Genomic DNA, 27008 nt, shown 5'->3' on the forward strand with positions numbered 1-27008 from the left:
GGAATGCCAAAAGGTGAACTCGTTGTTACAAGCTGCCGAGAACTGGCTAAAGCGATTGCGAATCAATCACCCTGATTACAGATTTTTCACCTCCCACAGCTCACAGATGAGGTGAAATCGAGAAACCCCTTTGAAATGGAACCACACTTTCTCGACCAACTTCAGAGCACTTGGCACCGATATGATCATACTCTCCCGTTAACCCGATATCTGCTTTACTTTGCATACATGATGTCCATCTTTCCCCTAGCCCTGCTTTTTTCAGGCGCTCAAGTGACTTTTTCTACAGGACTCATCTCTCTGTAAGATGCTTTATGCAGGAATTAGCCTGGCGAGCTTATAGCCTAATATCCCCTTTTGACTGGTGTTCCTTTTTTTTTGTCGGGATTCGATACTTTAAGTAGAATCTGCAGTGAAAACGGGTCTTATGTACTGTGAGATGTAACTCTTAGTGACAACACTTGATTGATGAACTGAAATGAGCGCCTACCTGGCTTTACGGCAAATCTTTTAGTGACATGTTACTGGAAATTTCAAGCTTTGCCCTCATGTTGTGTTTTATGTAAGAAGGTGAAAAAGCATCACTGAAGGAAAAGTAGCTACATTCTTTTAAAATTATGCACATACAAGTTCCAGGTACAACGGTTGATAATATATGAATGGGTACTCTTCGTCTCCTACACTACAAAGGCTATGCTTACATTATTCAATGAGACCTTATGCATATCCCCCACCATGCCACCAGCTGAAAGGCTTTGGCTTTAGTGAGATTAGATGTCTTCGAACATGGTTGACAAAAGCAGGCCGCGAACAAACTCGCTCTTTCTTGCCTTCTCTTGATCCTCGCCTGAAAGTGGCGTTTCTCGGATGTCTCTGCGGTGGGTAAAGGCAGACATTGAGTGAGTTTCTCAAATTTCGTGTTCTAAGGGAAATGATCATGAACAGCGTTTCCTCTGACTAAACGAGCTTGGAGACAAATATAAACATCTATACCTCTCGAGGGATTGCTCATGTGGGGAGGCTTTTGTTGCCGAGGCTCCTTCAGTAATGGATGTAACAGACCCGATTCCCGACTCCTTAGCCGAAGGAGTGTTGAACATAAAGGATGAAAGCAGCGGATCAGAATCTATGTTGGCTGCTGAAGAATTAAAGTTGGAAGATCCGCCGAGAAGAGACTGCATGTTTGCTTCCCGCAGTTCCTTCTTCAGCGCAAGATAAGCAGAACTATATCCACCTCTGCGCAACCTTCTCCTTCGCTGCACGTGAATCTCTTTCATCAAGGAATTGCAAATCGGTATAAACTTTAGGATACCAAACTAAATTATTGGTAATGTATAAAACATAAGATCATAAAAGTTAAAAGGATATCTTAAAGAAGTTCCTGTGTTGTGTGGTAACATGGCCAACAATATCCATTCCCACCCTCTTTGTGCAGACAGGACATACCTGAAAATGCAACGTAAAGACATGTATCACCCCACGGTACTAGCCTTCAAGCAATCATTGTCACTCGCACTTGCATCAGAGAACGGAACCATGCTAACCAGGACAGTAAACAAGAAAGATACAAACACAAGTCCATGATCCCGTAAGGAAGAACAAAAGGCATAAACTTTACCTACCCTACCACGCAAGCACTGAAGGGGTCAAGATTCAAAACCTACTAATCCTGATCAGAAAGGGCAAACTTTTGAGAAGGAAGGACCCTAAATGATCAATCCCTAATTTAACCGTAATCTGCTAAAACTAAATACTTCAATGGCAACATAAAGAACGGCAAATTCAGAAGCTTCCCAAGAGAGGATCAAAAGAAACCATCCTTATTATCGGCACATTCGATAAGGAGAACCAGTATCATAGATTCATGTCATGTTATACCATCACCAAAAAAGTCGGAATCATCATTCTTTCCGACCAATTTTGAGTTCGCAAAGGAAACCAAAGTCTAGCATCTAAAAAGATCTAAGCAAAAGCCAGGAGAAACTAAGGATAAGACAAAATCCTCATGGACATTTTTCTAAGATTCAAAACAGCAATACGCATAGGACAAATCAGATAAACAAATTTGATGATCATTACCCCGTTCTTCGCCTCGACGGGATGCTCCTCATCAATGTGGCAACAAAGCCCAACGAAATCAAAATCCTCTGAGCAAAACGGGCAGATAAACTCCGCCTTCAGATCATCTTCCCCTTCGAAATCCTCGAACCCTCCTCCCAAATACAAATCTGCTCAGATTTCCACGAATTAAATCGAAACAATTGGAAACATAAATTTCGCAATCTAGCCAACGACTCTCTAGGGAAACAGACACCATCTATCCCCAAACAGACCTAAATTTCAACACCAGTATTCCCAAACAAATAAGAAGAGAAGACGCGCGAACCTGATCGGGATTGATACCGCCGCGAAGAAGAAGACGATGAGAAAACAGAGGGGCAATTGATCCATGAATTTGAGTCCATTGCTCTCCGATTGTTACAGGTAATCGAGGATAATCACAGAAATGAGAAGGTAATTGATCGAAATCAGGAGTCTTTTCACGAATCTGATGAAAGAAAAACCTAGACTGATGGCAGCGATCGATGGCGCAAAGGGGAAAACCCGGAGAGATGAGAGAGTGTGTGGAAGCGAGACTTTGTCACCGACCTTCTGGATCGGAGGTCCCAATGTCGTATATAAAAGAGAGGCTAACTCAATTTACATATATACCCTCATAGTTTCTATAGATTTATGAAATTGCCCCATAGAGAATCAGCCGTTCACGCGCTTAGATTCGATTGGACCGAACTGAACAAGTACTTTTTGTCAAGTCCCTGTCTAACACGTGTGGTCCACACGTGTGATTTGTGGCTCTCTTATCTATCCTTCGAATAATGGTCAATTTTTTTTTGGGTAAATAATTCCGTATATAATTATGGATTTATTTAGAAAATGATACTCTCATGGTAAGCGCACTATTACCAATTTGTATTTAAATTAAGTATATAATTATGGATTTATTTAGAAAATGATACTCTCATAGTAAAAAGTAATATTGCCAATTTGTATTTCAACACGTACAACTTTTTTTTTTTATAATTCGGAAGTTTACCGAATCTTTGCCCCGACTACATCTCCCAATCCAGGTGAATATCTCTTCCCACGCTTAAATTTAAAACCAGGATGAGAACATACTTTGCATATTGTCTCACCACTATCCCACACAAACTTAGCTCACAGCGTACGACTTTGGTTAACTAATACCCAACAAAAAAGTATTAACAACTTCAATAAGATTCATTGTATAATTGTTAATTTTTACCATTACACCACTACAAGAAAATGATAGAAGTAATTACGTATAATGGTCAAATTTTACCACTAATTCCGTATATAATTAGAAATTTATTTAGAAAATGATACTGTCATAGTAAAACGTGTTATATTACCAATTGTATTTCAGTTTGATTCATTAAACACAATACGTAGATGATAAATACACCATTAACATCTCCTCTTACAAAAAAAAAATCTACTCTTACAAAAGAAGTTGATACAAAAATACACAAATCTTCTCCCTATATATATATATATAAAAGTTTGATTTCAAACACTTAATTTGATGAAAACACCTAAGCATCTACATCGTCACCTTCTATGTACGTGGCATTTATTTTATTTATCATTTTAAATGATTATATAAAAATTTATTTTATTCTGAATTTTATATTGTATACATTTATAAATTTTATTTAAATATAATTCCAATAGTAAATTGTAGCATTAGTTATAAAAAAATCCTAAGGTCATTCTCAAACTAAAATTAAATCAAACATAAAAGTAACTATTAATTTAAATAATGTAAATTTAAAATTTAAAATTGTGGTATGAGAGAAAATGGAAAATTGTGAATAAGTTAAATAATGAATGAAATATGTTTGTTTCCAATCTCGTTTTCATTTTACAAAACTTTTGTTTTTTCCCACAGTTTACAAAACTTTTGTTTAAAAAAATATATTTAAAAATGGTAGACTAATAAAAAGGATTTATTTTCTCATCATATGTTAACAGTGATGTGATTTAATGCTATTGACTATAAGCTATGATTAAATGATAAATTTTTTAGTCCATTTGAAAACGAAAAAGGTTAATGATGATATTTGGAGGGGTTACAACTCCACTTTTGTTACATTTGATAAACTATAATTTTGATATTTGAAGGAAACCGAAAACTATAACAAATTTTCTGTTGGAAAAGATTACGTAGATTCACTTTAGATTTATAGACAAAAATAATTATATAAATTACTAAATTTAATATCATAACTTAAAAAAAGACTAAAAAAAGTTGTAATTAATAATTATTAATCATAAATATTATAAAAATATTCTCAACCTAATTTTAAGGGGCTAAGAAATCGATAAAATTTAACTTTAATTATTTATTAAATATTAGATCAATAAATATTAATTTTAAACTAATAAATTTACCTTAATTTTTTTTTAAAAAAAAAATGTGGGCTCACCTATATTGTGGGACTCTGTATCTCTGTCCAACCATAAATTACTAGATCGTCCGCCGAAATATAACCAACCAGAAATTCCACCGGGTGTTGTGTTTTTTCTTGTTACTATGGTTTCGGGGTTCCATTAATCGACCGACAAAAAAATTAATTTCGGGTGAGTTTCCCCTATGTCGCCTGGTTCGTCAGATCCGAATTTAACCACCGATGTTTTTAACGGCGTGTTTCCGGAGGGCTTGAGGGTGTTGGTCGTGGATGAGGATCCCCACTATCTCCTCACAGTGGAGAACCAGCTCAAAGAATTTAAATACAAAGGTATATATAATATATATATATAATTTCAGTTTTGATAGATCTCTCTCTCTCTCTATATATATATATATATTCGATTTCTTCTTTTGTTTCCATATGTATAAGTGTTACAAAATGGAAAAAAGTTAACAGAGTAGGTCCCCATATAGTTCAAAATCAAATTGAATTCATTGTTTTTGGAGATCTATTTCATAAAGCAATATAATACAATTCATGTATAGCATGATATTTTTTTTCCCCATCCATGCTAACCAAACGAAAATATTTTTCATGAAATAATAATTGATTCAGTCACAAAATGCAACGGGCTGGCCGCCGCCTTGTCGCTTCTCCGCGGCAGCCAAAATGGTTACGATATAGTCCTCGTGGATGTCCAAGATTTAAACGCCGAAGGATCCGAGTTTTTCTCACAGATCAGATCCGAGACAGATATCCCCATCATCAGTAAGCATTTTTTAAATTCCCGCTCATTCACATCAATAATATCTATATATATATATATATATATATATATATATTCATTATTTATCATATGTAAGCAGTTATGTCTACGGATGATTCGGTGGAATCAGTGATCGAAGGTGTGAAGAACGGTGCATGCGATTATCTGGTGAAGCCGATAAGACCGGAGGTGTTGAGGACGATATACAAACACGTGGCTAAGAAAGTTCTAGGACGTGCGGAAGAAGAGAAGGGTGAGGTCTCGTCCTCTTGTTTCACAAACCCTAAAAAGAAGAAGACCCTCGACGAAGAACACGACAACAACGATCACGTGCATGGTAGGGTTTCGAAAAAGAGAAGAGTGATTTGGTCTACCGATCTTCATCGCCAGTTTCTGGATGCTGTCAATCAGCTTGGAGTTGACAGTGAGTTTGAGTTCATATCAATTTTAGGGTTTTGTAATATATATATATATATTATATTTATATTTATATGCCGTTTGATTTATTTTCGTATAGAGGCTGTTCCAAAGAAAATCTTGGAGATAATGAATGATGAGAGTCTCACAAGAGAAAATGTCGCCAGTCATCTCCAGGTAATTAAATAAACGATTCTACAATTAATGTCAAATCTCGAACCCTTTTGCCGATATATATATTCTAGGAAACCGATTACTCCAATAAATTCGTATATTTAAATAACTAAACAATATCCGCAATAATTAGGGTTGTTACGATTTTTTTTTCAAAATTTATAGATGTTAATGATTTTTTTCCTCAACTTTTGAATTTCAAAAAATGCGTTCGCAGCTTAGAATTTGAACTCTAATACTAAAACAATTATCAATGAAATATTTTTTTTACAGTAACAAAACGTTGTTACAAAAACAACCACAGCTAATTTAGCGGAGATAATATTAGAACTAATATATATATATAGAGAACATGAAACGCCCCTTGTTATGTCCCCCGGCCAGAAATTACTACTCAGCTCCACCACCTTCTCTCAGCGGGAACACCTCAACGACGATGCATCAAAACCCCACACGATTGATGTACCCGCAGCAGATGCATAATCCGACCTCAGCCATGGCGAATCCCTACCCGAGACCACGATACGATCAAGTTCCGCATCTACACGTCGACAGTTTCTGCATATCCCCAGATCAGTATGAACCATCATCATGTTCTTGCACATCCGCCTCCGCCGCCATTAGGGCAACCCGCTCTGTTTGACCGGGTTTCTGTTGCAGTTCCCGGATTGCAAAACATAGGTAACGGTAGCAGTAACAATACTATGGAAACGACTATGAATCTGGTGGGCAATCATGAGGAAGACAGTGAAATGATGGACAGCTTTTTCCAAGGAAACCCTATTGATTGGAACCTCGATGACATCGGTCTGGACCCTATCATCGATCCGCCATTGCCCATTTCCCATGATTTGTCTTCTCTCTTACACAATGCTGAACCTTGTGCGGAAAACGTCGGCCAATATCTCGACCCACAGCCTCCTTCGACATCATCTTCCAGTGATCAGATGATACCGAAATCTGAGTTTCAAGGTGCTAACCAGGTTAGGTTTTATTGTTCTGACACACTATCAATCTTTCACAGTTAAGGATCCACAGCTCATGTAACTGTTTTAATCTTATTGTCTGTCGTTTGCAGCAACAAAACTTCAATGGAGGGTTCAACTTTAATGGTTATTACATGAAGAAATAAGCTCACACTACATTTTCCTGGCGCGATCGATCGGCTTTCTTGGGAATAAACGCGGATATTGTAGTTTGTAAATTCAGCTTTTTGTAATGAAACCACTTAAACTAGGGATGTACGTTTTCGGTTCGGTTCTTCGGAACCGAACTGTACCAAATCAAAAATTTCGGTATTTTTTTTCGAACCGTACTGTTTAAAATTTCTGACGGTATGATTTTTATATGATCGAAACGAATCGAACCGAACTGAACCGAACTTTATAAAATTTCCGAAAAAATAAATTTTCTTAAGAAAATCTAAATTTTTTTAACAAAAACCGAAACCGAACTATAGCGGAACCGAAACCCAACCGAATCAAATAATATACGGTACTAATTTGGTAAAAATTTTAGAATATCGAATAAACTGTTTTCGAATCGAACCGCTAAAATTTCGACTCGAATCCCGAAACGCCCACCCCTAACTGAAAGTGGCACCATATCCATTTGATAAAACTAGTCTTCCATATAAGATCCAACTCTTAAATCTATTTCTTAAAAAAAAATACCCTTTGGGGTAATCGTCCGAATTAGAAGTCCAAACAAATGTTATTTTGGACACGAGAAAGAAAAAACATTGTTATACATGGGACATTTAAAAAAAATACTCCATATCCGTTGAATAAATTGCATTCTACAGAATATATTTTGTTATTAAATGGACTTCGTTTTAGTTTTAGATTTTCTAAATTATTTAAAAAAAATTACAATTTTATCCTTAATTTAAAAATATCTAACGTACATCTCCTTAACAGTTGTGAGAAAAAGAATCTAAAACTTCATTTATTTAGAAACTGATGGAGTATTAGTTTGGTTTTGTTGTAGTTCACATACAATTAATGTTGCAAGTTTTAATTTCCAATAATGTTAGAAGTTATTTCATTACCTCCCATTATAGTGTGATGATGATCATAACATTAAATAAAGGGTTTTACGTATTATGACTCTCTAAACCTAATTACAAAATATTTCAGACATACACCATCTACTGTTTTTTTGCTAAAGTTTTTGAAACATTCAAAATTCTGATCGAATATTCGATCTCATAAATGGTAAAATATGTCGTGATCAAAGTTCAGTTTTATATTTCACATTATGGTCATTTATGCGATAGATTTTTCACATATAATTGATCATGATCTAAGGTTAACAATTAATATTACAATTAATACTAATTAATTCTCATGAATTTTATAAGAAGTTTAAATATGACTAATTTTAGACGTATCCACAAGTAACCTACTTTTTTTTTTTTATAATCCGGAAGTTCATCGGGCTTTGGCCCAACTACATCTTCCAGAGGACCGGGGCATGAAAACCTCTCCCCAACCAGGAATCGAACCGCCAACCTCTTAGTGCTTTGCACCCAACTGTTGACCACTCGCCCACAAGCTGTTGGGTCTCACAAGTAACCTACTTACCAAACGTAACAAAACAACCAAGGGAATCAAAGGAAATCGATTGTTGTATATTTTTTTTAGTTTCGAAGCAATTCATGCAATTTACTCATGCAGAAGCTAAATCACATATACACAGAAATAAAGTATATATAACAAAATGAAAATGGATTTCAAAATCAAATGAACGCACGCAGAAAAGGAGTAACAATTTATGGTCTGTTTCCTTACACCTTGATCGATCGGAACGATACAACGTCGTTTCAATTATCTTCGAGATTTTACGAGCCTCCAGAGTGGTAGGATCTCCATTCCGGATCAAAGTTAAGCCTCGTGAATTCCTCGATTTTATGCGCGAGAACTCGAGTTTGATGTGTACAACGTTGGAAAATCTGATCGGACGACATGATTATGGGAATTGGTTAGGAGGTTAACTTTCTGTAATGGTCGTAGAAACAGAAGTTGACAAACAAAAAGAACATGAAAATGTCATTTTTTCTGCCGTGTGGAAGAAGTGAATGTTCAAAGCGACGTACGATGCAGAAGATGTTGTGGATTTATATATAGGTTTGGACATGATGAATTTTATGATTTTACTTTGATTTTTCTCAAGATACTATAGATTTTTTAGGATTATGATCTAAATATTAATAAAAAAAAACGATTCTAAATTTAGCATATTCAAAATAAACGATCCAATCTACGGTAACAGTTCTACTAGTATATTGGAGAAAATCGAACACCACATTCGATTTTTGAATATATATAGACTACTATAAAATTGCATTTGATTCCGATATTTTTTTAATCCCGATATTCTTGTTCATGCAATGATCATTTCTTGCTCTTGATTTTAATATTCACCTACGGAAAAAGAGAAAATAACTCCAGATTTGATCTCCAAGAAGATAAATTTTGATTTTATTTATATTAAATTTGTCTTTAAAGTAATTAACGACGTTCATTGATTAATTATTAATAAAATATATACATATTCTCTCTTTATACACACTGCTGTGCTGTAGATTACTCAATATTTGATTTAGAGGTAGATGAAAGTTTCGTGTGTATATATATATATAGACGTACACCAAATTTGTTTCGAAGTAAAATAGGCTAAGAGATTAATCATCAACAAAATTTCTCATACATATATAATATATAACCATATGGTCAAAAATATAATATATAATATGTGTGTGTGTGTGTGTGTTGTATATTATGATGAATTAATTCATAAATCATACATATACATATATTATGAATTAATCTGTAAAAAATATCATAGATATAGATTACTCATTGATTAACTAACGTGAAATCAGAAAAATTGATTGTCTATGTCGACTATTCAATAATGATTGAGAAAACAATCACGTGTCCAACATCCGAACTTTATATGACAAAACCAGTGTATAAATGGACCGGGAAACCATATTACAAGCCCTAAAAACACCATAGCAGTTTGCTTAATCCCCAAGTTACCGCTGCGTGAGCATCAGGATCGTGGTTAGAACCACCGCGAGGAAGGGCAAAACCATAAATCTCTTGATCCTGTTACCGCCGGCCGTTGGAAATACATCGGGAAGCAAACACTCTTCTCCGTTAAATATCACTTTCGCCGGAAAACCATCCCTCTCCGGAACCCTAACCCCCGGCGTGTGTTTCTTACTGAACTGTATAACTGACTGTTGTTTCCCGGGAACTCTAGGGTTCTTGTCCGGATCCAAACCGTCTGTCTCAGCAACCAGATAATTCATACCGGGAAGACCCTGCATGAAAATCGTGTTGTTCACACCGCCGTTAACGCTCATAACGCTCGCGTTGAAGGAGTACGTTTTCTCATACCCTGGAACAGCCAGTTTATCCATTTGAACGGCTACAAACCAATCAGGAAAATTGATCTCTTCCCAATTAAAGATCGTTACCCTCGTCGTCCACCCTCCTCTGTAGTCCGACGCCAGATGCCAATTGATCGAAACACCGCAGTTGTCGCCGCAGGGCATAGGGTTTGGGACAGGGTAGTGCTTGAGTGCGGCCCACGCAACCGTCAACGCAGTCCGGTTCTCGAACGGCACCAGAAGCGCGTCCGGCGGTATGAGAAGTGCGGGCGATGTGGCGCTACACGTTCGCGTCGTCTGCGTTTCGGAGCCGCAACCGCAAGCGCAGGTCTTGCAAGGCACGATTGAGTCGTTGTAGAACGCTGAAAACGAAACGCAGCATTTGGGGATCGCGTTTTTCGGGTGTGTAATGTTACACACAACTTGCCAGCTGGCGAAAGCCGTTTTGTTAGTCTCGATTCCACTCGGATCCGGGTATAAACTCGGGCTGACCCGGATCGGAAGCCCGCATTGGTAATCCGGGTTCAACATACCGTTGATCTGCCAATTCTGCGGTGGGAATAACGCCGAGCTGTTAAAATCCGGAGGCATTTTGAAGACCTGCATCAGGAAAACAGACGCCGATTTGCTTGGGTCCATGACACGTGGCAAGATCGTACCGTTCCGACAGCAAGAAGGTATCTTCCCGTACGTTGGGTCGTCGGCTTTCGTGGGAGGCAAGTCAACGATGACGGGTCGTCTCTCACAGCTGATAACGTCGGCAAAATCGAGATTTGTGTAGACTTGAGCTTGCGTGCCGTAGATACAGCCCGTGGCGTCGACAACTGTGGGATAAGCGCCTTGCATTTTCTGGATGAACTCGTTCCGTTTCCAATCGAAGCTTAGTTGCCAATGGTCCAATCGGCCCAGTGGACTGTGGTTCTCGATCGTGACTTGGGCTAAGTAGTTTTGGTCGTAGGCTCGGACTACGTCGTACATTATGGTCAGGTCGCCGGTCTGACGTGGCAGGAAGTTATCGGAGATCGTGTCGTTGACTTTGATACTTGGGTCTCTCGTGCAACATGTGGTCATCTCGGTTTTGCCTGAAACGACATGATGGTGATTATTATTATTATTATTATTACTATTACTATTATTATTATTATTATTATTATTATTATTATTATTATTATTATTATTACTTCACGTAAATATTAAATTTATGTAAATCTAATTACATGATATATAAGGTAAAAACATATCATATGTATTATCTACCAAAAAAATGGATATTTCTTTGTGGAATGTGAATATATAAGGCCAGAAACTATATACGACCCCGCATATCACCCGCATAGCTATAGATGCTAAAGTAACATACAAAACTAAATATCCAAATTACATAACATATTTAAAATTGAATTTAAAACATCCCTACAAGGAAATAAAGGGTTATGTAATGCAATATGCGAATATTTATTATTATTATTATTTTGTAAAGAACTAAGAGAACAATTCATACAAAAAAAAAACTAAGAGAACAATGAATAGAAAGAGGAGCTCAGATTTAGAGGGAATCATTACTAGGTTGAAGAGTAGGCATCGGACAAATCCAACCGTCGTTGACGAGCGTTAAGTTTCCCGGCAACGGAGCTGCCGGAGGCGCCACTCCAAACTGAGTTCCGACGAGGCTGACCAAAGCTCTAAACTGGTTCAAGTCCCCTGCCGTCTGAATCGCTGTCTTGAGATCTGAAACTGGGTATCCCCCGAAAACGGTGCCGTTTCCTACGGGGGCGGGCAAATCCGTTCCGTTTACGAGCAATGCGTTGGTGGCAGAGACGAGGATCTCGCGGTGTCTGAATCCGACAAAGACCCTCCACTCCTTGAGTTCCTCTCGGCCGTTGTTGAGCACCATGAGGAGCGACTCAAACCGGTACGGTTGATCGGTCGAGTCGTTTGGTGGAATCTTGAGACCACGTTGGAAGGTGTAGGAGAGGAATATTCCGTTGCACATCTCCTCCGGCGATAGTGACGGGGGCGGAGCTACGGCCGCCGGAGTGAGCTGCGACGCCGACGGTGGTGCGGCCGCGAACAGAAAAACCAGGCCCAAAAGGATGGAGAAAGCAAAGTTATTGTTGTACAAACCCATGTCGTTTTCCCGAGAAAATCGGCTTTGATTAGTGGGATTCGAATTTTCTCGAGAAAGTTTGGATCTTTTTGGAGTAATCTAAATACCCATATGAAAACAAATCGAAGATCTTGATTTTAGGTTTATTCACTTTGAATAATGAATGTAATTCGCTGCATAATGTGGTGCTCATGGTGTTACTGTTCGTAGGACGCACGACGAAATCTTTGTAACTCGTGGCACGCACGTTAATTGCACTCATTCCATAATTTCCCAACCTTTTTTTTCTTTCAAAATTCTATATATTTGTGGCAAATTAGTTTCTTGATGATTTTATTGAACACTTTTGCCATATGATTGTGATTAGTGTGAAACATTTGAATCTGTTGTGTTTAGGGGTGGAAAAGGAAAGTATAGCTCCATTAATTAGGGTATTGACTAAATGAATGATACCGTTTGAACGATAATAAAGGTAACATTAACTGATATTCAAAAATAACCTAATTCGAATAGTTATGGTTGATTTTTATGTGTATATATAGATTAATTATAAAATATTTATACTAAATATAAAATATAATAATTTAAATCAAATATAAAACATAATAATATATAAACTTTTGTCTTTTTTATTATTAAAGCCCTCTATATTTTATATGCAACTAATGTGCACCACCCACCAATACAGATACATATGAGAGCAAACTTTTGTCCTTTTTTTTTCGAACAGCTGGAAAAAGTTATCGTTTACCGTCGTGTATATATTAGAGTGGGAATAAATTAAATATCCAAATTTAAAAAAAAAATCAAACTCAATTCGAAATATTCATAGGTCTAAACCCAAATTTTATAATAAAAAATAATGGTAATGATGTATTTTAATGTTTTAATGTTTTTATAATTTTCAAGAAAACAAAAAATAATTTTGCAATTTTAAAATGTTTCATGTAATTTCAATAAATATATAGAATATTTTAGTAATTATTCGAGGTACAATGAAAAATCTGAAGTATTCGATATTTATGGATATTACGGTTATACGAATGTTGTATGATTTAAATATTTGATTTTTGGATATTCGCAGTTACGACTAAGTTTTTCTTTGTATAAGAGAATATAAGTGCAATAATACATCACCATGAGCGAAAGGTATAGAAGATCAAAATCTTTTATACATAGACAGGTTTGTCGATGATTAATGAGAGACACATTAGTGCATAATATTATATATATATATATATATAGATATATATATATAAGTGAAATTAAAAGAAACTTGAAATAAAAAATATATATATATATATAAAACAAGAGAGTAAGCATGTGAGGGAGTCGAATAAAGTGAGCACAGAAATCTCTATCAATCCAACAAAGAGACCAATCATAAACATTCTCTCTCTCTCTCTCTCTCTCTCTCTCTCTCTCTCTCTTACGAACAATTTCGCCAACCAACAACGACGATTGATACCCTTCTTTCCTATTCATCTCTCTCTTATTTTTTTACGTTAGTTTCTTTGTTTGGTCCCTTTTGTGTATATAGTTTTCACCCTGCAATTTTGGTGGTTGATTTTTTTTTTATTGTTTTCAACACCCCAAAAAATCCATTTAATTTTTAGAATATCCATTTAAAGTTTAGATATTCACTAATCCAAAATGAATTGTTATCTGAAAAGACTTTTATCTTTTGAAAATATTATATTTAAAATCTCAACTATACAAAATTCAAAATAAAACATTTTCAATTGATATATTAATAAATATAGGAGTTTCTATGTTTTAAAAAAAATACAAATTTATCTATATTTGTGGATTTGTAAAATTTTAAATAGATGTTTTTTTAAATGGATTGTTTTTTTGTATTTTCTGTTTTCAAATATATTTTTCAACAAATCAGATAAAAAGTAAATGTTGTATATTTATATATATGGATTATATGGATATGGTGTAAAAAAATAAAATGGTATCGATTAAAATTATGAGTTTCTCAAAATGTTTTGGAGTTCTAATTCTAGAGAATATATCATAGATTGCACTGAATTCAAAATTAAAAAAAATATATTAATCACACGTCATAGTTTGATTTATATTATAAATGTAATCTTAATGCAAATGGTTAGAATAAATGAAATCTGTGATGTTCAATAATGCCACTTATAGTTACTATTGATTGGGTTAGGGATTAATTATTACGCAATCAACACATAGTATGGTCAATTAATTTAAACCCGAAACTAGGAATTTTGACAGAGAGGGGCCCACGAAACTTCCGTCACTCCCACGTCTACTCTCTGCGCAGCCACGTAATCATTCATTCAATCAATAAAAATATTACACGTGTACATATGTAAAAAAGTCAAGCCCCGCCATGTTTACCCGGAACATTTCCTTTTTCCCTTTCCAGCCCTACTCGCTTCACACGGAACAAGGGTATTATCGTCATTTGGTGATCAAGTACCTGAAATGACGCAAATACCCCTAAAATGCGTGCGCTATTACAACACCTTTTGTTTTAAAGTAAAAAACAAATCCGCGTCACCTTTTTCTGTTAAAAAAAAACTTTTATCGTCAATATTTAAATAAATTAAATCCTCAATAAAAAGAAAAACGCTCTTCGGATTCGAATTTTCTCGAGAAAGTTTGGATCTTTTTGGAGTACTCCAAAATCTCTGAAAATTTCTAATAAAATTAGTTTGTACATCCGTGTTGTTCGTCGAAAACGAAGTTTCTGGGAAATGGAAGAAACCAGATTCTCCGGTTTGTCTCCTGCTCTTCTCCTCCTGCTTCTGTCACTGCCGCTCTCAGTGATTTCAACAGTGACGTCATCAAAGGACCAGGTCTCCTGCACAATGTGCTCTTCTTGCGACAACCCATGTAACCCTGTCCCTTCTCCTCCTCCGCCGCCGGCGACCACCTCCATCTGCCCTCCGCCTCCTCCTCCCCCCAGCTCCGGAGGCGGCGGATACTACTATCCTCCTCAGTCGCCGTCTCAGTCCGGCAACAAGTACCCTCCTCCGCCGTACGGAGAAGGCGAAGGGTTTTATTATCCTCCGCCGTACTACGGCAATTATCCGGCGCCGCCTCCGCCGAATCCGATCGTGCCGTACTTCCCGTTTTACTATCATACTCCTCCGGCAGCATCCGGGTCGGGTCAGATCTCGGTTTCCATGTTTTGTTACGCTGGGTTTCTCGTCATGCTCTGTTTGGTTTGACGGAAATTTTGTCAGATTCGGACGAGAAAACGAGGGAGATGGTCCGATCCGAGGGGTTTTCGATTTAATTATTTCGTCAATCGATGAGCAAAATGTTGGATCAAATGAACATTTTTTTTAGTTTACTTCAACGTACTTCTTTTTTAATCTTTTCTTAATCTTTTTACAAATCTGTATTTAGTTTTTTTTTTATGTTAATTATCATTTTAATTTACCGTTAATAAAAACAAAGAATTATTATTATCTCTACAGCGAGTTATTTGTTTATTTTTGTGTGTTACCTTGATTTGAGTTGAATTAATTTAAGTAAATAGCAATGACTTCAGTTAATTAGTCTTAGTCACACTATTTTGTCGGTAGGATTTATTGATGATTTTGCAGCTGTGATTTATTTATCTAATTTCTATTAATCAATTAATTAATTATATAATATAACATTATACAAGTTAATTTATCAAAATTACGCAATCTGTTATACAGTTAAAATTACGGTTATTATCATCACGAACGTAATTTTACTAATTTATTTTGCATATGATTATCCTTGAAATGAAGTAACAAACTTTCTTTTCTATTTTTTTAATGGTCATAAGAAATAATTTAGATAATAAAAGAGCGGAGATTTATTACAACTGTGGAGATGGTCGAATCAAATATTCAGTGTTTCGCGACCCACCGTAAGATGGCTTTCCAGACAATGAGATTGATGTGAAACATCTAGAACTCATTCTGACAGTACTGATCGGTGTCTGCCGTAAGACACGACTATTTACTCATTTGACTTTGACCATTTGTCATTCTTTATTACTCTATTTTGTCGGTATGATTTATTGATGATTCTGCAGTTATGATTTATTTGTCTAATTTCTATTAATCAATTAATTAATTCTATGATATAACATTATACAAATAATAGTTAATTTATCAAGATTACGCAATCTATTATACAGTTAAAATTATGGTTATTATCATCACGAACACAATTTTACTATTTTATTTTGCATATGATTATCCTTGAAATGAAGTAACAAACTTCCTTTTCTGTTTTTTTTAATGGTCATAAGAAATAATTTAGATAATAAAACAGCGGAGATTTATTACAACAATGGAAATGGTCGGATCAAATATTCAGTGTTTCGCGACCTACCGTAAGATGGCTTTTCAGACAATGAGATTGAGGTGAAACATTTAGAACTCATTCTGACAGTACTGATCGGTGGCTGCCGTAAGACACGACTGTTTACTCATTTGACATTGACCAGTTGTCATTCTTTACTGCTCTATTTTGTCGGTAGGATTTATTGATAATTCTGCAGCTATGATTTATTTGTCTAATTTCTATTAATCAATCAATTAATTCTATGATATAACATTATACAAATAATAGTTAATTTATCAAGATTACGCAATCTATTATATAATTAAAATTACGGTTATTATCATTACGAACTCAATTTTACTCATTTATCTTGCATATGATTATCTTTCAAATGAAGTAACAAACTTCTTTTTTTGTTTTTTAATGGTCATAAAAAATAATTTAGATAATAAAACAGCGGAGATTTATTACACCTCTGGAAATAGTCAGATCAAATATTCAGTGTTTCGCGACCTGCCGTAAGATGGCTTTCCATACAATGAGATTGAGATGAAACATCTAGAGCCCATTCTGACAGTACTGATCGGCGGGCGCCGGCCATTTGATATTGACCATTTTTCATTCTTTATTGCTCTATTTTGTCGGTAGGATTTATTGATGATTCTGTAGCTATGATTTATTTGTATAATTTCTATTAATCAATTAATTAATTCTATGATATAACATTATACAAATAATAGTTAATTTATCAAGATTATGCAATCTATTATACAGTTAAAATTACGGTTATTATCATCACGAACGCAATTTTACTAATTTATTTTGCATATGATTATCCTTCAAATGAAGTAACAAACTTTCTTTTCTATTTTTTTAATGGTCATAAGAAATAATTTAGATAATAAAACAGCGAAGATTTATTACAACTGTGGAAATGGTTGGATCAAATATTCAGTGTGCAATCTATTATACAGTTAAAATTACGGTTATTATCATCACGAACGCAATTTTACTAATTTATTTTGCATATGATTATCCTTCAAATGAAGTAACAAACTTTCTTTTCTATTTTTTTAATGGTCATAAGAAATAATTTAGATAATAAAACAGCGAAGATTTATTACAACTGTGGAAATGGTTGGATCAAATATTCAGTGTTTCGCGGCCCGCCGTCAGATGGCTTTCCAGACAATGAGATTGAGGTGAAACATCTAGATCCCATTCTGACAGTACTGGTCGGCGGCTGCCTTAAGACACGACTGTTTACTCATTTGACATTGACAATTTTTCATTCTTTATTACTCTATTTTGTCGGTAGGATTTATTGATGATTCTGTAGCTATGATTTATTTGTCTAATTTCTATTAATCAATTAATTAATTCTATGATACACCATTATACAAATAATAGTTAATTTATCAAGATTACGCAATCTATTATACAGTTAAAATTACGGTTATTATCATCATGAACGCAATTTTACTAATTTATTTTGCATATGGTTATCCTTGAAATGAAGTAACAAACTTCCTTTTCTGTTTTTTAATGGTCTAAGAAATAATTTAGATAATAAAACAGTGGAGATTTATTATAACTGTGGAACTGGTCGGATCAAATATTCAGTGTTTTGCGGCCCGTCGTCAGATGGCTTTCCAGACAATGAGATTGAGGTGAAACATCTAGATCCTATTCTGACAGTACTGGTCGGCGGCTGCCGTAAGACACGACTGTTTACTCATTTGACATTGACCATTTGTCATTCTTTATTGCTCTATTTTGTCGATATGATTTATTGATGATTCTGCAACTATGATTTATTTGTCTAATTTCTATTAATCAATTAATTAATTCTATGATATAACATTATACAAATAATAGTTAATTTATCAAGATTACACAATCTATTATACAGTTAAAATTACGGTTATTATCATCACGAACTCAATTTTACTAACTTATTTTGCATATGATTATCCTTGAAATGAAGTAACAAACTTCCTTTTCTGTTTTTTTAATGGTCTAAGAAATAATTTAGATAATAAAACAGCGGAGATTTATTACAACTGTGGAACTGATCGGATCAAATATTCAGTGTTTCGTGGTCCGCCGTCAGATGGCTTTCCAGACAATGAGATTGAGGTGAAACATCTAGATCCTATTCTGACAGTACTGGTCGGCGGCTGCCGTAAGACACCACTGTTTACTCATTTGACATTGACCATTTGTCATTCTTTATTACTCTATTTTGTCGGTATGATTTATTGATGATTCTGCAACTATGATTTATTTGTCTAATTTCTATTAATCAATTAATTAATTCTATGATATAACATTATACAAATAATAGTTAATTTATCAAGATCACGCAATCTATTATACAGTTTAAATTACAGTTATTATCATCACGAACACAATTTTACTAATTTATTTTGCATATATGTTTTTTTAACAGTCATAAGAAATAATTTAGATAATAAAACAACGGAAATTTATTACAACGGTGAAAATGGTCAGATCAAATATTCAGTGTTTCGTGACCCGCCGTAAGATGGTTTTCCAGACAATGAGATTGAGGTGAAACATCTAGAGCCCATTCTAATAGTACTGATCGACGGTTGCCGTAATATACGATTGTTTACTCATTTGACATTTGACCATTTGTCATTCTTTATTGCTCTATTTTCTTCCTCCAATAATTCTAATAATTTTATGACGTGGAAGAAAATGTGAAAAAATTAGCTGTGTAGCACGTGAGATGGTGGATTTTACGGGGCCCACTGGGCACTCCAATTCGACCACCGGTACAAAGTAAACCGGTTGGTCGGTATAACGAACAAAATGATCCACATTGGCTGAGGACATTTTCTCTTAATAGTGGATTGGATCATTCAACAGATTGGCATCCAAATCTCCTTTAAATGGTAAACCGGATATTTCACAACTACACAAAAGAGCGAGATCCTAACCGAGATACAACGCTATCACCCGCATACAGCTTTACCTGGATATATACAACCACTGTACCGAGCCGGTTTATCATCAATCCGATGTTAGATTAGATCCAAAAGATGGATTTTCACTTTGTTTATTTTGGGCCAAGCCCATCTATGAAAGTTATACACACATATATACATATATTGAAGTTGCTTATGCGTTCATGCCCAACCAGATTTTGGAACAAAGACAGATACTGTGTATAGGTTACCAACTTACCATCGTACAAAACAAAACCCACCACCGCACATGAACACAAGAAGACTCTTCAGTATACATAACCCCAAAATCTAAAAAAAGGAAACAGAAACAAATAAATCTTGAAATAGAAAGATAGCCTCAGGGATGGAGTGCACATATGGTGGGAAAGGGATTTCAAGCTTCCATACCTCGAAAGCTTTCTTCTCTTCGGCTCTGTCCTCTTCAAGATTCAACCTACCCGACTCTGACTCTGTCCTTTCACATTAACCTCCCATCAAAACCAAACCTTCAAAAATTCCCTGCAGTTTTTGTCGGATTAATCACCTAGTTTCATGTCTGGAGGTTCTGTAGCTGGAGGGTTTTTTTAACCTTCAGCCAAAGTTGAATCCACCCGATGGAATATGAACTTGGTTTCCCCCAAACTCGAATCCCGGTTGAGACCCATCTCCCGGAGGTACTGTATCCTCCTCTTCTTCGACCCAGTATGTCTCGAGGATCTTGACTGCCTTCTCGTAGATCTCATTGTTGTCATGGCTCTGCAAGTTCTCGATCTTTTCCAGTCCCTCAGCATCATCGATAAGCTGGGTGTAATAGTTCACGCGACCCGAGTTCTTCTCTGTCTCTCCAACCTTCAAAATGTTTTCCAGTCCTTCCAGACAGACAGTGACGATTCTTGGATCTGGGCATACCAGGAGATCACACAATGGTTTTATGCATCCTTGCTCCACCAAGTATCTGAAACAACGAAACCTCATAAGGGAAACAACGAAGGAGCAAGAGAGGAGTTCGAGAAAAGGAACGCACAAAAAAAAAAGTGACCTACTTGATTTGATCATGAGAACCACCTGAGGTGGCATTTGAAATTGCCCAAGCTGCTTCTTTCTTTATGTCAAACTCGGCATTTTGAAGGAGGTTGACCAAGGGAGCAACTAAACCAGCCTGGATTACTGCCTGCAGTCGTTAAAAAAAAACAGAACACTAATTAAAACACGATTACATATAGCAAGTACATAATCATATCGAGCCGATATTGGACTCAATAATATCTTTGCCTGTCCCCATAAGATTAAGCAGACCCATCGGTGATGCTTGAAATGGTTCAGCAAGTACATGGAATGGAATGAACAAGTAGGAAGGAATTGCTCACCTGAATCTGTTCCTTGTTGCCAGCTGTGATGTTTGAAATGGTCCAGCAAGCTTCTTTCTTTATGCTTTTCTTAGAGTTTTCCGTAAGCAGGTTAGCCAAGCAAGGGAGAGCGCCACTACTGATTACCCACTGGACAAGGCATTCACGGGAGCTAATTCAGTAACTTGAGATGCAAGTAAACTAAACGAAATAAAGCCCTTCAGATGCATAAAAGTTTTGTCTTTGCCTATAAATATACTTAAAAAAGATTCATATTTTGGAAATATTACATTTAGATGTCAGTTTTTTGCTTAGCACAGTACCATTAGACACAAGCAGCAAGTTTAACGAGATGATAAGAATAGAATGGTCCTATTGTTTTTATGATATGTTGCGCGTGGCATTACATTTAAGGAGGATCCAATAATAATTCGCCTACATTTTCAACCAGTATATATAAAAAAAAAAAACAGTCTGGACTCCAGATTAGATACTACAAATGGTAAATCAACAAAGTTCAAGATGCTTCTGCTGCAACCAAAACTAAATCATCAAATGTTTCGTTCAACTTCCATGAAATAAATAAAGAGGATAATAAATCAACATCCACATATTGCACAACAAAAGTACTCTAATGAGGAGGTATCTGGATTCAAGAGCAATTTACCTGGGTCTGTAAATCATCTCCTGTAACTATATTTCCAATGGTACGAAGTGCAGGAATGAGCACAGATGGAGAAGGGTGACTGCAAAGCAATAGAAGACATTGTCAGATTGCATTGAATTGAATGATGGCAAACACATGTCAAAAGGTACAAGAAACTAACAGAAATGAAAAAGAAAATACTGACAGTAGAAGCTCAACAAGTCTTGGGACGACATTAGCCTCGATTACAGCTTGAATCTTGTCATTTGTACCATCAGAAAGGTACGAGAGTGCCCAACAGGAATCTGTCAAGACCTCCTCATCATTCGAATGAATAAGGCGTTCAAGGGCTGGAAGTGCAGGTTTCACCTATTAACCATTCCTTACATGTTAAAGGGCGCCGACTGAATGCTTATAAAGTTGTTCAAAGAGAAATGGTAAAACAAAATAACCTGATCAAACTGAGGCTGAGGCTTGCCACGACAGAAGTTCGACAAAGTCCAGGTGGCATTTCTCAGCATGGACAACTTGGCATGCTCATTCATCTGAGCCAGCAATGGCATCAGTGCCCCACATCTGAGAACAAGATCACGGCACTGCGGAGAATCACCAGCAACATTTCCCAATGCCCATACCGCCTACAGGTTCATAGAAAGCATACCCAGTTCAAGTATGTAAATCTGAGACCAGTCTTCTTCAAATTCCATGCATATTATCTCCAATACCAAGGAGGTAAAACAATCATAACCACTGCAAGTACCATACCTGCTCCCGGACATCATCACTAGGGGAAGCAAGAAGCTGGACAAAGATCGGAACAGCCTCGTGATCAATCACTACCTTCGTGTGCTCCGATGTTCCAGATGCAATGTTTGTAAGTGCCCAAGCCGCTTCGAACTAAAAAATGATCATATAGCACCAAAAAACTGGAAGGCTACACTGATGACGAAGACCAATACAAACGACAGAAACAGATGTTCTCCCACCTGAAGCTGGGGGAAATCCTCCTTTTTAAGAAACTCAACGAACCGAGGCACAACTCCAGATTGTATCACTTCCTCGATAGGAGGGCTTCTCTCTTAACAGATATAATACCGACAGTAACAAAGTTGAAAGGCAGACACTTGAGCAATGATAAAGCACAATATGAATCTAAATCGAAGAAATAAGAGAGAGAAACAGACGGAAGTACCAATAGACAGAAGCTTCCGGAACTGAGTAGTGGACTCTAGCTGCGACGTTCGGTCATCCGACCAAACCCCAGAAACCAAAGCCGGCAAGCTCTCCAACTGCAAGTATGTAAACCCAGAAATCAAGAAATAGGAGAGAATCAGAATTTAAGGGGAAAGAACAACACTAAAACCCTAATCCAAATCCCCCAGAGAGCTGTTCAATCAAATCCCAAACGAAATCGTAGACCACACCAATTCAACAAGAAAACCCCAGAAGCCGATCAAGATCGAAAAAAAACCCAGGATTACCTTCTTCTCGATGGCGGCGGCGGCGGCGGGAGGGAAGCCCTGAAGTGCTTGCATACCTTCGCGGCGCTTCTTCATCAAGCTCTCCTCGCGCTTGTTCTTCCGGATCTCCACCATATTATCCTCCCTCCTCCGGCGACCCTCTTCCGCATCCACCGCAACCTTGTACCGGTTCCGGCGAACCTCCGTCCTCGCGTTCGGCCTCAGCGACATGGCCCCTCGTCTCCTCCCTCTCGACAGCGGAGATCGAAGCGAACCCAAATTTCGAGATCAATTTACGCACACACTCGTAGAGGAGTATGTATAGATCGTCGGAGATAAACCCTTGAAATCTGGAGATTTGAAGAGTGAAATGTGAGAGAGATGACAGGGGAGAGAGGGAAAGGAAAGGGGAAAGAACAACGCAACAAGGAGCGTAAGCAGATCAATTTAAATAAGAAGGGTTGTCCTAAATTTTTTCTCTAACTATAAATAATTGGTCATTATCTGTTTTAAATAAACAAAAAAAAAAATCATTGTCACCCATTGAAGATTAAAAGCGACGGGAAAGTGTTGTGGAAATCAAATTTAATTCAATAAAATCGAATAAATATATAAATTTTCAAAAAAAATGAAAATGAACGAATCAAATAGAAACCGGTATTCGAAATGTCGATAGGGTCGGAACAAAATACCGTATCGGTTACCCATAATCGGTGTCGAATTCGGGTTTTATAAATCTTGATATGAATAATTTGAAAAAACAAAATAGGTAAATGTTACAAAGATATCCAATGTTAGAGATATTATATTATTTGGTTGATATTTGAATCCAGGAGAATATACTTTTGTATCGATATTATTCGAATTATATTATTCTGTATTTTTCACATAAACCATGAAAACCGAAAACAGACCTTAAAAAAAAAAAGAGCAGAAAACATGGAAAGAATCATCAAAGAATACACGCATCTGATCTGAAACTTCTTATAACTAGAAAGCGACATTTGCCCTAACGTTTCTTCATGCAATCATCTTCTTCTTCGTCACCACTGCAGGAGCTTCTGCAACACAGCCATGCTTCCTTCGCCAAATCGGCGGCGTCTGACAAAACAAAGCAGAAACTTTACGTTCAAAGATCTTAAACTCGCTTCTTCAGATTGATCAGACAACTGTTTCTCCGTCGACGCCAGCTGGCAGATTCCAGAAATCGCTCTGACATGTGAGGCCATATTGGAAATCCCAATCAATCCACTCCTCGTCGATCCCAAGACCGACTTCCGAGCTGCAGAGATCAGCCCACCAGTCTGGATTACAACCTTCGTCTGAATTTGAACTCAACACACTTCCTTCCCTTTCCCTTTCCGCGTTAACATCAACTTTTGTTGCCGTGTTACTGAACTCTGCCCCACCACCCTGTTCTTCTTCGGACAAACCCAAAAAACAACTAATGCTGTCCCCATTTTCACCTATCTTGTCCTGAAACTCAGTACCATTAAACCCAATAACAACCTCTTCGCCCTCCCATACGCAACTACTCATCATGAGCCGCTCAATCTCGTTGTCCAGCCATTCGTACGGGCCCAAGCTGTCCTCCTCCGAATGACCCATTTGCCCTTTCTCGCTGATCTCACTTCCCTGTCCGCTTTCACCATCTGGGCATGTCTTGTCTTCCCCAAATAATGGATCCCCCGGAACCTCAACGGCGAAACTTGGCGTTCCTGTCGTCTTCATCTGTGTCGATGAAGCCACCATTTGCTTGTGTTTCTTCATCTCCGATCTACTTGTCCTTCCCTTCTTCTTCCTCTTCTTCTTCTGGTTGCAAGAAGAAGAAGAAGAAGATGTCTTGGAGATTATCTCGTCGAGGATCAGACTCGTGTCATCTCCGGGCTTCGTGTTCGTAAAGGTGTAAACTTTGCGGCTCAGATGCGAGTTCCAGTAGTTCTTGATTTCGTTGTCTGTTCTTCCTGGTAAGTATGTTGCTATAAGCGACCATCTGTAGGAATCATACGTTCAATGGAATTTTTCAGGTTGATCCAAAGAAAGAACACGAAACGCAACACACATCTCTGGAAATCAACTTACATATGTTATCAACTTTTTGGTCGACTTTGGTATAATGAAGTTTGTTTTAAAACCTTTTTTCTAATTTTCGATGTATAAAAAAAATACCTCTAAGATTTTACTATGAAACCTTTTTCGAATATAAAGTTGAAAACTTTCAAAACCCTATTCTAGTAAAAAAAAAAAAAACTAAGTTCATGTGCTGTTTTAGTGGACGTAAAAATTATGTACTATTTTATAAAATGATTAAAAATAAAAATTTTAAACGGCAAACTGTAACAAGTTTAAATCTTGTTTGTAGACTTAAAAGTATAAAACGCTTAAATATTAATTATTCTGTAGAGAGGAAAATATAAAATCTCAAATTTCTAAGTACTTTATATTTATAGACGAGACACTTAGCCTAATCAATGCTATACAGCCTATCTCATGTTCTTGGGTCAAATCCGTGTCCCGTAAGAAATTTGATTTAATCTGATTCGTGATATCCGTACATGGGATTTTGATTAGCCCTTCTGACAAGACAGTTTCACATTTGTCAATGCTGTACAGTTATATGGATACAAAGCGTGTGTATGTATATATGTGTAGCGTGTAGATACGCGTGACCGACAAAAATACGAGTGTATATATATCCGAGAACATGCACATACGTCCAACAAAGGAACAACTTGCTGTGTATGTTTGTGCGTTGACGAGACATGCACGTATCATTCCACCCGACCCTTCATGACCGTACGTGGCAAAATAGTAGATAAACGAAAAATTTAATAATATTTTAAATTTAAGTTGGATTAATATTATTTTTTGAAAATGATAATATATACCTGTTGCCTATAGCGTTATGCAACTTGACGATGATCTCTTCCTCTTGGGACGTGATATTTCCCCTCTTCAGGTCCGTCCTTAGATAATTTATCCATCTCAGCCGGCAACTTTTTCCGCATCTCAGCAAACCTTCGCACGTAATTTTTTTTTTTAAGTTCATGCATCGATGTAATATAACGTAACTAAATTTTGCATGGATAAATGAAAACCAATAAGGGTTCTTATTCAATAACATTACCGTATTTTTTTGTTTGTTTGTCACATTTATGCACAAACAGAGCATAATTATAAATGTTATAGACATCGTTTTTTTTCCCCTCAAAACCATGGGAAAGGAACTTACATGTAATGTTGCATCCTTCACACAATCCCATTGCATATGTACTTATACGTATATCGATTATACAGCAGTTATATAATTAGGAAGAGATTAATATGTAAAGTAAGAGTGATTAGTACCGGCTTTCTTGGGCAAAGATCGCCAAGAACCTTCGCCATTGGCTTGAATGAACTTGGTGAGGATCTCATCTTCCTCCGCAGTCCACCTCCCTCTCTTCAGCCCCACTTTCTCACAGCACGGAGCTCTCCCCATCTCCCCCCCTCTCTCTCTCGAAGCGAGAGCAGACAGAGAGGAACAGAAAAAGGCGAGACACTTTAGGGTGAGGTTGGACTCGTGACAAAGAGAGTCACCAAAATGACTGATATAAAGACCTAGAGGGAGAGAGAGAGAGTTGCGAGGTTGAAAACGACGTCGAATCGGTGGAGAAACGAGCCACGTTACAACGGAATTAAAAGTGCGTTTCGTCCTCTCTTGCGTAAGAACAGAGGGAAAAGGGCAGCCTTCGTGGTCCCTCTTCCTCCTCCCATTCTCATGCACATTACACTAAATTAATTGCACGTACAAAGGCCCCCCCTCCCTCGAAAATTTAGGACCCAGTACTATTTCTACAGGGGACCAACATTTGCAACATGTACACGCGGAATTCTTTCTTTATATATGTATATATAAGCTTTAAAATTATAAA

General features: G+C 36.7%; 8 protein-coding genes across 9 annotated transcripts in view; 4 read left to right on the plus strand and 4 right to left on the minus strand.

The window, feature by feature from the left end:
- LOC104827081 overlaps positions 1-473 on the plus strand; it is a 2692-nt gene extending 2219 nt beyond the window's left edge. Inside the window, exons 7-8 of one of the 2 annotated variants that reach the window (XM_010560127.2) lie at positions 1-13; positions 100-473. In XM_010560127.2, the coding sequence (XP_010558429.1) occupies positions 1-13; positions 100-306 (220 nt within the window). In that variant the 3' untranslated portion in view covers positions 307-473. The other variant, XM_019204182.1, reaches the window with a different exon arrangement.
- Positions 474-585: 112 nt separating this feature from the next.
- On the minus strand, positions 586-2654 carry LOC104827082 (protein DEHYDRATION-INDUCED 19 homolog 4-like). Its single transcript, XM_010560129.1, has 5 exons — positions 2387-2654; positions 2080-2228; positions 1369-1446; positions 994-1262; positions 586-873 (listed from the first exon to the last, which is right to left on the minus strand). The coding sequence occupies exons 1-5, from the start codon at positions 2463-2465 to the stop codon at positions 771-773; spliced, it is 678 nt and encodes a 225-aa protein (XP_010558431.1). The 5' UTR covers positions 2466-2654; the 3' UTR covers positions 586-770.
- Positions 2655-4748: 2094 nt separating this feature from the next.
- LOC109117246 (putative two-component response regulator-like APRR4) lies at positions 4749-6079 on the plus strand. The gene is made up of 5 exons (XM_019204054.1): positions 4749-4820; positions 5109-5261; positions 5360-5683; positions 5777-5853; positions 6068-6079. The coding sequence occupies exons 3-5, from the start codon at positions 5362-5364 to the stop codon at positions 6077-6079; spliced, it is 411 nt and encodes a 136-aa protein (XP_019059599.1). The 5' UTR covers positions 4749-4820; positions 5109-5261; positions 5360-5361.
- A 399-nt stretch (positions 6080-6478) lies between these two features.
- Positions 6479-7054, plus strand: LOC104827083. Its single transcript, XM_010560130.2, has 2 exons — positions 6479-6833; positions 6929-7054. The coding sequence occupies exons 1-2, from the start codon at positions 6555-6557 to the stop codon at positions 6980-6982; spliced, it is 333 nt and encodes a 110-aa protein (XP_010558432.1). The 5' UTR covers positions 6479-6554; the 3' UTR covers positions 6983-7054.
- A 2732-nt stretch (positions 7055-9786) lies between these two features.
- On the minus strand, positions 9787-12529 carry LOC104827084 (COBRA-like protein 9). Its single transcript, XM_010560131.1, has 2 exons — positions 11816-12529; positions 9787-11334 (listed from the first exon to the last, which is right to left on the minus strand). The coding sequence occupies exons 1-2, from the start codon at positions 12378-12380 to the stop codon at positions 9893-9895; spliced, it is 2007 nt and encodes a 668-aa protein (XP_010558433.1). The 5' UTR covers positions 12381-12529; the 3' UTR covers positions 9787-9892.
- A 2491-nt stretch (positions 12530-15020) lies between these two features.
- Positions 15021-15738, plus strand: LOC104827085 (proline-rich antigen homolog). Its single transcript, XM_010560132.2, has one exon. It carries the CDS (start codon positions 15092-15094, stop codon positions 15566-15568), a length of 477 nt encoding a protein of 158 aa, XP_010558434.1. The 5' UTR covers positions 15021-15091; the 3' UTR covers positions 15569-15738.
- Positions 15739-19771: 4033 nt separating this feature from the next.
- On the minus strand, positions 19772-23516 carry LOC104827087 (importin subunit alpha-1-like). Its single transcript, XM_010560133.2, has 10 exons — positions 23116-23516; positions 22827-22923; positions 22621-22712; positions 22400-22531; positions 22087-22272; positions 21840-22003; positions 21656-21734; positions 21010-21138; positions 20686-20813; positions 19772-20597 (listed from the first exon to the last, which is right to left on the minus strand). Exons 1-10 carry the CDS (start codon positions 23323-23325, stop codon positions 20234-20236), a joined length of 1581 nt encoding a protein of 526 aa, XP_010558435.1. The 5' UTR covers positions 23326-23516; the 3' UTR covers positions 19772-20233.
- A 416-nt stretch (positions 23517-23932) lies between these two features.
- Positions 23933-26665, minus strand: LOC104827088 (transcription factor MYB12). Its single transcript, XM_010560134.1, has 3 exons — positions 26443-26665; positions 25983-26112; positions 23933-25087 (listed from the first exon to the last, which is right to left on the minus strand). Exons 1-3 carry the CDS (start codon positions 26573-26575, stop codon positions 24256-24258), a joined length of 1095 nt encoding a protein of 364 aa, XP_010558436.1. The 5' UTR covers positions 26576-26665; the 3' UTR covers positions 23933-24255.
- Positions 26666-27008: the final 343 nt, after the last annotated feature.

Source organism: Tarenaya hassleriana, unplaced genomic scaffold, assembly GCF_000463585.1.
Source record: "Tarenaya hassleriana unplaced genomic scaffold, ASM46358v1 Cleome5, whole genome shotgun sequence".
Lineage (NCBI taxonomy): Eukaryota > Viridiplantae > Streptophyta > Magnoliopsida > Brassicales > Cleomaceae > Tarenaya > Tarenaya hassleriana.

Bases quoted from the DNA above. Each gene is read 5' to 3' on its own strand.
- LOC104827082 (XM_010560129.1), bottom strand. From the start codon at position 2,465: ATGGACTCAAATTCATGGATCAATTGCCCCTCTGTTTTCTCATCGTCT. The intron at 2,229-2,386 runs GTTCGCGCGTCT...AAATCTGAGCAG, and splicing joins GCGGTATCAATCCCGATCAG to ATTTGTATTTGGGAGGAGGG. The intron at 1,263-1,368 runs ATATCCTTTTAA...AAAGAGATTCAC, and splicing joins AACACAGGAACTTCTTTAAG to GTGCAGCGAAGGAGAAGGTT.
- LOC109117246 (XM_019204054.1), top strand. From the start codon at position 5,362: ATGTCTACGGATGATTCGGTGGAATCAGTGATCGAAGGTGTGAAGAAC. The intron at 5,684-5,776 runs GTGAGTTTGAGT...ATTTTCGTATAG, and splicing joins CAATCAGCTTGGAGTTGACA to AGGCTGTTCCAAAGAAAATC.
- LOC104827083 (XM_010560130.2), top strand. From the start codon at position 6,555: ATGGAAACGACTATGAATCTGGTGGGCAATCATGAGGAAGACAGTGAA. The intron at 6,834-6,928 runs GTTAGGTTTTAT...TGTCGTTTGCAG, and splicing joins AGTTTCAAGGTGCTAACCAG to CAACAAAACTTCAATGGAGG.
- LOC104827084 (XM_010560131.1), bottom strand. From the start codon at position 12,380: ATGGGTTTGTACAACAATAACTTTGCTTTCTCCATCCTTTTGGGCCTG. The intron at 11,335-11,815 runs GTAATGATTCCC...ATGTCGTTTCAG, and splicing joins GATGCCTACTCTTCAACCTA to GCAAAACCGAGATGACCACA.
- LOC104827085 (XM_010560132.2), top strand. From the start codon at position 15,092: ATGGAAGAAACCAGATTCTCCGGTTTGTCTCCTGCTCTTCTCCTCCTG.
- LOC104827087 (XM_010560133.2), bottom strand. From the start codon at position 23,325: ATGTCGCTGAGGCCGAACGCGAGGACGGAGGTTCGCCGGAACCGGTAC. The intron at 22,532-22,620 runs GTGGGAGAACAT...ATCATTTTTTAG, and splicing joins AGGATTTCCCCCAGCTTCAG to TTCGAAGCGGCTTGGGCACT. The intron at 21,735-21,839 runs GTCAGTATTTTC...ATTGCTTTGCAG, and splicing joins AGACTTGTTGAGCTTCTACT to TCACCCTTCTCCATCTGTGC.
- LOC104827088 (XM_010560134.1), bottom strand. From the start codon at position 26,575: ATGGGGAGAGCTCCGTGCTGTGAGAAAGTGGGGCTGAAGAGAGGGAGG. The intron at 26,113-26,442 runs GTACTAATCACT...TTACGTGCGAAG, and splicing joins ATCTTTGCCCAAGAAAGCCG to GTTTGCTGAGATGCGGAAAA. The intron at 25,088-25,982 runs GTATATATTATC...TGATTCCTACAG, and splicing joins CATAACGCTATAGGCAACAG to ATGGTCGCTTATAGCAACAT.